The following is an 11541-nucleotide window of genomic DNA, read 5'->3' as shown; positions in this document are numbered from 1 at the left end:
GACCTGGGCAGAGTTGTCTGTGCTGCAAATGGCAGCAACCTGTGCCCTACCATTCAGCTGATGGCCAGTTTTCTCAGCAGCAAAGAAAAGACTTTCTGTGGGTTGCCTTTAGCACAGTGGTGGGTTGCTCACCTTAAAGGATAAAAAATTAGCTTTAAGGAATAAAGGTGTGTCCTTTGTTTCACCAATTTGGACTGGGGTCTTTTCCAGACAGTAAGTCTTGCTGCAGCCCTGATACTGTCAAGACTTGATTCCTGTGATGTGTTGCATGGAGGTTGGTTCTGGACTTGTGGGTCACCAAAAGAGAAGTTGCCAGGATTAAAAGGCTTTTTCTCACTCCTAACTTCTGTTTTATCTCTGCATTCATTTCAAGGTGATGGCATTGACTTGCAGAGCTCCACATGACTTAGAACCAGCTTAGCTACCTCCTCCTGCTCAAACCTTTCCATTCATCAAGGTCAGGTTGAGAGATCCCGATTTCAGCTACTGCCACCTGGAAAAGTGAAGTGGGTATTGATTTATCAGTGTGGCACAGTGTGTAGTATTTTCTCCACCTATGCTCCTAGGGCACAGCAGGCATTGCTATATTTTTGACACCAAGTAGCTGAAGCTTTCCGCAGATTCATCTGTTTCCAGGACTGTTTATTATTATTTTAATTGTTTCCTGTTTTAGCATGCCATTTGATCCTCACTTGCTTGGGTGTAAAGACCTTATTCTGAGAAATGCATAGATTTGCATTGTTTACAGACTTTTACTGCTAGTATTTGTGACAAACCCAGACCTACTGGGATCTGTCACACAGTTACACTAAGCTGCCACCAACCATTCCCTGTAAGAAGTCACACAGACCAGGGATGGATTTTCAAACAATAAAAAGAATAAGGTTTATTTTAAATACACACAGGGAAAAATAAACAATCAGGTGAATAGGATAAAGTAACGTGGCTAGTTTCACTCATACACACACACAGTTTGGTTCACACAGAACCCTTAACTTGAAGCACAGACCCTGAACCTATCAGTTCTGGCTAACCAACAGACACCTGAACTTATCAGGTTGGTACTCTGACACACAGTAGTACCCTGTCTGACACACAGACTCCCACAACAGCTTCTTCTTCCCAGCTGCTGCTTCGTCACAACCCAGTGTCTCTCAGCATCTCCCACGCTCCACATATATATACAGTACAGCCCCTCCTCCTGATGTCCCGCCTTCCACTCCCCATAGGATGGAACTTTCCCTCCAAACCCATGACAGACAGGTAACATCAGTGCTGTATGTAACACCTCCCCTCTTTATAAGTTGTTTTGTAGGGGGAAAGCTAAGGTGCTTTTCACCAAAAAAACAACCTGAATAAAATACACAACAACAGTTATACATACCATATAATACTTACTTATACTTACATTCTAAGTTAAACATTTACCATATACATTACATCAATTTACCTTTATTCATACAAACCAAATTCAGAAAAACACAGGTACATTTAATTTTTTTGTCCTCATTATATACATATAGTCCATGTTCTTTCGCCGTCTTCATTCTTCAGGTCTTCTTGATAAGGCGTCAGCAACACAGTTCACTGACCCTCTGACCACCTTCACTTCAAAGTCATAGTCCTGTAGGTTTAAAGCCCACCTCATAAGTTTGCTATTGTGGGTTTTCATTGTCTTTAACCATTGCAATGGTGAATGGTCAGTACACAGAACAAAATGTCTTCCCCAGATGTAAGGCTTGGCCTTCTGGATCGCGTAGACTATGGCCAAACACTCCTTCTCCACGGTTGCCAAATGTCTCTCACCTTTTTGAAGTTTCCTACTCAGGTAGGACACTGGATGCTGGTCACCATTCTCATCCTCCTGGCACAGAACTGCTCCTACCCCGCTGTTAGACGCATCGGTGTAGATGATGAACTCCCGGTCGAAGTCTGGAGCGCGCAGGACAGGATAGTTGATTAACGCCTCCTTCAACCTCTGGAACGCCGCCTCACAGTCGCTGGTCCACGGGATGCGGTCATCAGCCGTCTTCCTCGTCAGATCGGTCAGCGGAGCCGCAATCTCGCTAAACCTCGGGATGAACTTTCTGTAGTAGCCCACCAACCCAAGAAATGATTTGACCTTTTTCTTGGTGTTGGGTCTAGGCCAATCACGAACAGCTTCTATTTTGGCCTCCAGGGGTTTTATCACTCCTCCCCCTACCATGTGACCCAAGTATTTTATTTCTGGGCTACCCAGCTGACACTTGCTGGCCTTTACTGTTAGTCCTGCTGCACTTAACCTCTGCAGCACTAACTCCAGGTGTATCAGGTGATCTTCCCAGGTATTACTGAAGATCCCTATGTCGTCAATGTAGGCCACTGTAAAGTCACTGAGCCCTGCCAAGGTCTGGTCCATCAGCCTTTGGAATGTGGCTGGTGCATTTCTGAGACCAAAGCTCAGGACTCGAAACTCATAGAGACCAAAAGGGCTGCAAAAGGCAGTTTTTTCTTGATCCCTGGGATCAATTCTTAATTGCCAATATCCCTTTACCAGGTCCAATGATGAGATGAACCGACAACCCCCTATGGTTTCAATCAGGTTGTCTAGCCTGGGCATTGGGTAGGCATCAGGAGTGGTTACACGGTTTAATTTCCTGTAATCAACACAAAACCTAATGCTCCCATCAGGCTTGTCCACAAGGACTATCGGAGAGGACCAAGGACTAGAAGAGGGGACGATTATGTTCTCCCTCAGCATCTCGTCCAGCTCCTTCCGCACCTTGTCCCTATAGGGTCCCGTTACTCGGTATGGGGATACTGCCTGCGGGGGTGCATCCCCTGTGTGGATCCGATGCATCACTCCCTTCACTATCCCCGGCTTGTTGGAAAACACCTGTTGATATTTACTAAGCAGCATTTTTAGTTCTTGCTGCTGGTCTTGGGTGAGTGCAGGACTGATCTTTACCTCCTCTGGGTTGTATTTTACTTCCCCTCTACCCTCCCAGAAGGGTAATTCAGCTTCCTCACTCTCAGCTGCTTTTATCGCGAATAAAACCCTCTGTTCCCCTCTGTAGTAGGGTTTTAGGGCATTCACATGAACCACCCTCCTTGCTTGGTTCTCCTCCTGCTCTATTAGGTAGTTCAGGTCTGACATCTTGGAAATGACCCTATATGGTCCTGCCCATTTGAGCTGCAGTTTATTCTCTCTGCAGGGCCTAAGCCAAAGCACTTCCTCCCCTGGGTCAAAGTGCCTCTCTCTAGCTTTGTGGTCATACCATGTTTTCTGTCTGACCTTCTGAGCTTGCAGGTTTTCTGCTGCCAGCTCTAGATTTCTCCTTAGGTCATTCATCAAGGTGTCTATGTAAGTCACAACGTCTTGTGGGTCATCCTGGGTGATCTGCTCCCAATTTTGTTTGATCAAATCAAGGGGCCCTTTCACCCCTAAGTGTGCAGCAAACATGTCAGAGTGCCCCCTTTGTAAGATCATGGGGCGATACTTTTCAGGTACCACTAGCTGACTTCTGATCCCATCTCCCCCTTTTGAGATATTCCTCAGAGTTTCTCTATATAAAATCCCCTTTTTCTCCAGAAATCTCACTGGGGTTTCAGGTGTTAGCTGGGCATCAGTCACCTGTTCAAAACACTTTTGGAGAGTGGCGTCTGCCTTTTGCTCCTGTCCAAATCTGCTGTCTGTGGTTAAGGTTTCCACCACAGCTTCTGAACTTCCCCCACCTGCTTCCGTCTCTGGCTCATCATTACCCCCCTGAACTGTCCCTGTGGTGGCTTGTGAGCGTGTAATCACTAGCACCCGTTTCACATGTTCAGCCAGGTCATTTCCCACGAGCACGGCTGCTGGCAGAGTCGATGAAATCGCTAGCCGCCAAACTCCCCTCCAGCCTTGAAAATTGACAGGTACCTCTGCTACTGGCAGAGAGATTACCTGCCCCTCAATCCCTGCCACCTTTATGCTCTCATTTGGGATTATAAACTCCCGAGGAATAATATCTGGATGGCACAGGGTTACCTGGGAACAAGTGTCCCGCAGCCCCCTATACTGACGGTCAAGTATTCCTACGTCCACCCCTGCTGTCTCAAACAACTGAGAATCTGTTTTTATCAGCAAGCAGCGTTTTACCTCTATAAGAGGACCATTTTCCTCAGCCTGATCAGCAGCGGTAGCTGTTCCAGACTGAGTAGCCATGGCAACAGGCTCCCTCAGTGAGAATGAGCCTTGCTCTTTCTGGACACAGAACACAGCTTTTGGCTTGGTCCCACTAGACTCCTGAGGCACCATTCCTTTTAGCTGCTTTAATTTCTCACACTCTGAGATTAGGTGACCCTTTCCCTGACAAAAATAACATTTTCTGGTGTATTTTGATTCTCTCTCATCTTGTTTTGGTTTTCCCTCCAAACTCTGAGGTCTTAGTTTCATGTCTGAGGGCTTCCCTTCACCATGGGCCCCTCCCCCTTGCTGGCTTTTCCCTGGTCCCTGAGAGTACTTGCTGTAGGTTTCTTTGGGTTTCCCTACAGATTTCCCCTCACCCAAGGGCTTTCTTATTTGGGAAATAAAATCTGCAATCTCTGCGGCTGCTGCCACAGACCTCGGTTTCCTTTCCCTCACCTGGAATTTCAATTCCCCATGCAGGACTGAATAGAACTGTTCCAGCGCTATCAAATCTTTAAGCTGCTCATAGGTCTCTGTCCCTTCCTGCGATAGCCATTTCTCAAGCAGCCTCACCAATTGGGCCCCCACTTGGGTAAAAGTCTGTTCTGGTTTTTTTGTGAGGGACCTGAATCTTTGTCTCAGCTGCTCTGCATTTATCCCATGTCTGGCAAACACCAGTTTTTTAAACTCTGCAAAATCTTTCATCAGTTCCTCAGGCATCTCGGCATAAACCTCAGCCAGGCTACCACTGATTAAAGATCGCATGATGGTCATCTTCTCAGTTTCCCTCACTGAGAAGTCCACAAACGCTCTTTCCACTAGGGAAAAGAACACCTCAGGACAATCTCCCTTGTGGTACACAGGGAATTTCTTCAGGTCAGCTTTAGACAGTTGGCCTCCCTCAGAATCCCTATTGTTATTATTGTTCTGGTTCATCAGTTCCAGTTTTCTTAATTCAAACGCCATTCTCTCTCTCTCCATTCTTTCTTCCCTCTCCATTCTCTCTCTCTCTCTCTCTAATTCAAATTGCCGCTGTTTCTCTCTTTCCCTTTGCTCCATTTCAAATTGCCTTTCCCTTTCCTCCCTTCTTTCTCTCTCTAATCTTTCCTCCATTTCCCTCACCCTCAGTTCATGCTGTTGGGCTATGAGTATTTTTCTGAGTTCTGGGTCTTGCTCTCCTGTGCTGTCACCTTGCACTGAGCCAAATTCATCCTCAGAACCTTGGTCAATCTGGGGGTCTTTCACTTCACTCATTTCTGCTACTTGGCTTCGAGTCAAGGGCATAACCCCCCCTCAGAACAGGCTGCTTTAAAAAGTCAAGCCTCAAAATAAAACGACCACTTTTTTCCTTCTTGCCTCAGAACCAGCTTTCCCTAGGCTGCTGTTCTTCAGCACTTAACTTGCAACAGTATCGAGTCAGAGCCTACCCCCCTCTGCTGGGCCTCTCAGCTGGCAAGCTAGATCACTGTTACTACGCAGTTTTGCCTCAGCTTTTTCCCGCCAAAACTAGGCTGCCTCAGAGCACCTTAATCTAAGTCTCCCCAGTTGGCACGTTCTTCTACTAGCGCACCTCCCCGTGAGGTACACCTAGAAGATTACCTACGCGCCTCAGACTGTCCCTGACTAGACCCCCCTTGCTCTGGGCACACCTGCCAAGGCTTTGCTGGACCGCTGGACAACTGGACCAGTCGTATCCCACACGCTGGACACCAATCAATGTGACAAACCCAGACCTACTGGGATCTGTCACACAGTTACACTAAGCTGCCACCAACCATTCCCTGTAAGAAGTCACACAGACCAGGGATGGATTTTCAAACAATAAAAAGAATAAGGTTTATTTTAAATACACACAGGGAAAAATAAACAATCAGGTGAATAGGATAAAGTAACGTGGCTAGTTTCACTCATACACACACACAGTTTGGTTCACACAGAACCCTTAACTTGAAGCACAGACCCTGAACCTATCAGTTCTGGCTAACCAACAGACACCTGAACTTATCAGGTTGGTACTCTGACACACAGTAGTACCCTGTCTGACACACAGACTCCCACAACAGCTTCTTCTTCCCAGCTGCTGCTTCGTCACAACCCAGTGTCTCTCAGCATCTCCCACGCTCCACATATATATACAGTACAGCCCCTCCTCCTGATGTCCCGCCTTCCACTCCCCATAGGATGGAACTTTCCCTCCAAACCCATGACAGACAGGTAACATCAGTGCTGTATGTAACAGTATTATGTTATTACTGCTGTTTATACTGTTTATGGCCTTTTGCCTCTACTTATAGCTGAATTCTTTGATATTCCTATTTTAGTTCAGTCTTTTCCCTTAAGACAGAATATGAACTTCCAAACAAATTGGAAGTGCAAATGTGTATGTGTGTGGATGGGTGGGTGGGGGGACAGGACTGCAGCTGGAGATTGATAAAAAAAATACTCAAGGAATACCTTACCACCTTGAACGAGTTCAAATCTCCAGGGATGGATGAACTGCATCCGAGAGTACTGAAGGAACTGTCTGAAGAACTCTCAGAACCGCTATCCATTATATTCTTGAAATCATGGGAAACAGGGGAAGTGCCAGAGGATTGGATGAGGGCTAATCTTGTCCCTATCTTCAAAAAGGGCAAAAAAGAGGAACCTGGGAACTAAAGACCAGTCAACCTGACATCAATCCCAGGCAAAGTTCTGGAACAGATCATAAGACAGTCATTGTGCAAGAACCTAGAAAACAATGCAGTAATATCTAGAAGCCAACATGGATTTGTCAAGAAGAAATCCTGCCAAACTAATCTGATATTGTTTTTTCACTCAGGTAACTTCCCTGATAGACAGAGGGAATGCTGTAGACATAATATATCTTGACTTCAGCAAAGCTTTTGACAAAGTGCCCCATGATATTGTGATTAGCAAGCTAACTAGGTGTGGGCTGGATAGATCAAGTGTCAGGTAGATACATATTTGGCTACAAAATTGTACTCAGAGGGTGATGATTAATGGGTCCTTTTCTAACTGGGAGGAGGTCACAAGTGGAGTACCCCAAGGCTCAGTCTTGGGCCCAGTGGTCTTCGATATCTTTATTAATAACTTGGATGAGAGAGTGCAGAGAATGCTTGTCAAATCGGCAGATGATACAACATTGGGTAGAATAGCTAATACCCTAGAAGACAGAAAAAAATTCAAAATGACCTTGATAGCATGGAGCACTGGATAGAAAGCAACAGAATGAAATTCAACAGGGATAAGTGCAAAGTACTGCACTTCAGATAAAGAAACCAATTGCACAGTTACAAGATGGGGGATACCTGGCTCAGCAAAACAACGAGCGAGAAGGATCTTGGAATTGTTGTAGATCACAAGCTAAATATGAGCCAACAGTGTGATGTGTATACAAAAAAAAGGCAAATGCTATTTTAGGCTGCATTAATAGAAGTACAGTATAGTTTCCAAATCCCGTGATGTGCTAGTTCCGCTCTATTCAACACTGGTTAGGCCTCCCTTGAGTATTGTGTCCAGATCTGGACACCACACTAGGATGCTAACAAACTGGAAAAAGTTCAGAGGAGAAGGATGAACAGGGTGCTGGAAACTAAGCCTTATGAGGAAAGGCTGAAAGAATTGTAGCGATGTATGGAAGTGAGAGCTAGACCATGAAGAAGGCTGACCGCCAAAGAATTGATGCTTTTGAATTGTGGTGCTGGAGGAGACTCTTGAGAGTCCCCTGGACTGCAAGGAGAACAAACCTATCCATTCTGAAGGAAATCAACCCTGAGTGCTCACTGGAAGGACAGATCCTGAAGCTGAGGCACCAATACTTTGGCCATCTCATGAGAAGACTCCCTGGAAAAGACCCTGATGTTGGAAAAGTGTGAAGGCAAGAGGAGAAGGGGACGACAGAGGACGAGAAGGTTGGACAGTGTCATTGAAGCTACCAACATGAATTTGACCCAACTCCGGTGGCAGTGGAAGACAGGAGGGCCTGGTGTGCTCTGGTCCATGGGGTCACGAAGAGTCGGACATGGCTTAAAGACTAAACAACAACAAAAACAGCCTTGAGAAAAGAAGGCTGAGGGCTGATATGATAAAGGTAATGGTTCCCCTTGACATTTAGCTCAGTCATGTCCGACTTTAGGGCGTGGTGCTCATCCCTGTCTCCAAGCCGTAGAGCCAGCGTTTGTCCAAAGACAGTTTCCATGGTCACATGGTCAGCACGACTAGACACGGAACGCCATTACCTTCCCACTGTGGTGGTACCTATTTATCTACTCACATTAGCATGCTTTTGTACTGCTAGGTTGGCAAGAGCTGGGACATGTGACGAGAGCTCAGTCCATTGCATAGATTCGATCTTATGAATGCTGGTTTTCTGACCTTGCAGTACAGAGGCTTCTACGGTTAACCCACAGTGCCACCACGTCCTGGTGATATGATAGCCCTTTTCAAATATTTGAAAGGCTGTCATACAGAGGAGGGACAAGATCTGTTCTCGATCATCCCAGAGTGCAGGACATGCAACAATGGGCTCAAGTTAAAGGAAGCCAGATTTCAGTTGAGTATCAGGAAAAACTTCCTGTTAGAGCAGTACAACAGTGGAACCAGTTACCTGGGGAATTGGTGAGTACTCCAATACTGGAGGCATTCAAGAAAACCTTGGATAATCACCTGGCAGATATGTTTTGATTGTATTCCTGCGTTGAGCAGGGGGTGAACTTGATGGCCTTTGCAGGCCCCTACTAACTTCACTTTTTAATGATTCTCTGATATGTATATATATTATTAATATTACGATTTGTAGCTATTTTGAAACCTTGTGGTTGGCAACAAGTCTAAAACCGGTCCCAATTCATTTTCCAAATGTTGTACTGGATTAAACGGACCAAATACCAGTAACGTTCACTACTGCTGTTGCTGTTACTCTTTGCTGTTTATATTTATTGCTATTGTTTTGTCACTATTCTTTTCACTGTTTATCCCCGCATGCATTTATCCAGGGCAGATTCCATTAAAAAAAAAAAAACACAGCCCGGGTACAGACCGACTATCCCTTCTGTAGTTCGGAGAAGGCAGCGCTTCCCGAGTGACGTCATAGCCGTGGCCAATCAGCCTCTGAGGAGGGCGTGACGCTATGCCCGAAAGTTCCTTTCTCTAGGGTAGCACTTCTGGAAGCCAGAGAGCCCTGGCCGGCCCGCGCGTCCTATTTTTAGCAGGCAGCGCGTGAACTCCGCGATCCACAGAAAAACACGTCCTTCCAGTTGCTCTCCGCAGATAGGAAAGCTGGTCTCCGCCGGCGGCGGAACCAAGAGTAGCGCGTTCCTTCCCACATCTTTTGAAGCTGAGCGTTAAATTTAGATAAAAGAGTGCCTTAAATACGAGTGGGAGCAGAGGCCCTTTGGCATCTCTGAGACTCAGGTCAGGGATTCCCCCCCCCATCCCAAAGAAAAGTGCTGCATGAGTTTGTCTGAGTCCATTTTTTTAAAGAGTTGGGGATGTACTGCCTTTATGTAAATTTCCCAAACCGACATACCCGCGGCCTGAAATTGGGGGTGGGGGCATGGGAGCTCAGCTCAAAGCAATCAACACAGCCACTATTTCATGCTTTGGGAAAACAGGAAGTCCCCCCACTCCCCAACCCCTGTCAATTGCAAAAAAATTAAAAAAAATAAGAGAGAGATCTATGCCTAAATATTTAGGCTAAGTGCATCTCGCTCCCTATACGGTCTCTTGATCCGAATCTAGCCCTACAACTTGTTGCCGCCTGGGCGGCCAGCAGATGCTCTCGGCCTTTCGGCTAGAAAAGTCGCCCTGAGTTCCGCGGGGCTTCCTGTACGAAGGAAAGACCCGCGGTAAACTCTGCGGAGGCCAAGAGGCGAGACGAACCGAGGAGCCACACTCAACTTCGGAGGGGCTCGAGCGCGGGGGAGAAGCCGCAAGAGAGCGGAGCGAGGAGGAGGAGGGGAGAGAGAGGCAGCTGCAGTTGCCGCGCCACCCCCCCCCCACTAATTGCGGCTTTCGCCCCTGTGCCTTCCTCTCTCCTTACCCGAGCGGGGCCGGTGTGGAGGAGGAGGAGGAGGAAGAGGAAAGCAGGAAGGTGGTGGTTGCAGGAGGAGATCCTCCGAGGGAGGCGGAAAAGGAACAGGGGAGGAGGAGGAGGAGGAGGGCGGCTCGATGTTCCTGGGCCCCCCGCCTTCCCCCTCCCTTCCCTACCCGGTCCCGGCGGCAGGAAAGGAAGGGGCAGGCAGGGAAAAGAGAAGGGAGGGAGGGAGGGAACGAACTCTCCGCTTGCCTTGCCTGGCCTGGCCTGTGGGGAGGAGGAGGGGGAGGAGGAGGAGGGGCCCGGAGCTGTTGCTCTCGCCGCCGCCGCCGCCGCCGCCGCCGGGCTGCTGGGGCTGTGCTGAGCGGCCGTAGGAGCGCTGGGGCCTTGGACACGTCGAGTCGGGAAGAGGGAGGAGGAGGAGGGAAGGAGGGAGGATAGAAGGAAGGAAGGAGCGAGCGGGGGACCAAATCCCGTCAGGGAAGCGGGGTGAGGCCCGGCGGCCGCTCAAGGAGGACGCGGCCCGATTTCGCCCCGGCCCTCTGGGCGAAGGGAAAGGAAGGAAAGGAAGAACGAGCGAGCCGGGCGGAGGTGGTGGTGGTGGGAGAAACCCGCCGCCACCGCCGAGACAAAGAGCGGAGCCCGCCGGGGAGAGGAGCCCTTGCTTGGCCGCCGCCGCCTCCTGCTTCCTCCTGCCATTATTAATCCGCTCCCGCTTCCCTCCCGCCTGGGCCGGAGAGTTCGGGAGCCCCGAGAGGGGGAGTCCACCAGAGGCAGGAGAACCGCCGCTCCCGCCGCCCCCTTTCTCCTTGCTATAAGCAGGTAAGGAAAGGAAGGAAGGAAGGGGGGGCCGTGAAAGAGAAAGAGGGAATAACCCGCCGCCATAAACTTGTCGCCGGGGGTCGTCCGGGGAGTTGGAGGGAGGCGGCTCTCGCTAGCCCCAGCCCCGCTCGGCCGTCCCTCCCTGCCTCCGTCCCATTGCCGCCGCCGGGCCTAGCGAGCGCGCCCGTGCGGGGGGGGGAGTGAGCCTTGAGGATCAGGGCCTCCGCCCTTCCTTCCCCTCTTTTTCTTTCTTTCTTTCTTCTCAGCTTCGGGGTTTTGTGACAGGAAATTAAAAAAAAACAAATTTTTTTTCCTGATGGGGCAGTTCCCGATGGAGAGGGTGCGGATGGAGAAGGGGACGGGGTGGGGGTGGGGATGAAAAGGTGGACGTATGGAGAGGGAGATAATCTAAATTAAAGGATCAGTTTTGTTATGGGGAGTGGCTTTGAGAAAGGGGTTTCTCTCTTCCCCCCCCCCAGCCCCTAAACTGCAGGGAAGGAGAGCTGAGGGGCTTGGGAAACGGGATGGGTGGGCG

General features: G+C 48.8%; 2 protein-coding genes across 4 annotated transcripts in view; one reads left to right on the top strand and one right to left on the bottom strand.

Moving 5' to 3' along the window:
- Positions 1–856: 856 nt before the first annotated feature.
- On the bottom strand, positions 857–10483 carry LOC140705770 (uncharacterized). The gene is made up of 2 exons (XM_078391473.1): positions 10191–10483; positions 857–7313 (listed from the first exon to the last, which is right to left on the bottom strand). Exon 2 carries the CDS (start codon positions 5429–5431, stop codon positions 1544–1546), a length of 3888 nt encoding a protein of 1295 aa, XP_078247599.1. The 5' UTR covers positions 5432–7313; positions 10191–10483; the 3' UTR covers positions 857–1543.
- NCK2 (NCK adaptor protein 2) overlaps positions 10482–11541 on the top strand; it is a 91099-nt gene continuing 90039 nt past the window's right edge. For 2 of the 3 annotated variants that reach the window (XM_072994529.2, XM_072994527.2), the window contains exon 1: positions 10482–11006. The gene's annotated coding sequence lies outside the window, so the exon portion shown is untranslated. The remainder of the gene's footprint in view (positions 11007–11541) is intronic. The other variant, XM_072994525.2, reaches the window with a different exon arrangement.

Source organism: Pogona vitticeps, chromosome 3 (assembly GCF_051106095.1).
Source record: "Pogona vitticeps strain Pit_001003342236 chromosome 3, PviZW2.1, whole genome shotgun sequence".
NCBI classification, from domain to species: Eukaryota; Metazoa; Chordata; class Lepidosauria; order Squamata; family Agamidae; genus Pogona; species Pogona vitticeps.
Note: the sequence above shows the minus strand (reverse complement) of the source record. Positions and strands in the feature narration are given on the sequence as shown.

Coding starts and splice junctions, on each gene's coding strand:
- LOC140705770 (XM_078391473.1), bottom strand. CDS start 5,431: ATGCCCTTGACTCGAAGCCAAGTAGCAGAAATGAGTGAAGTGAAAGAC.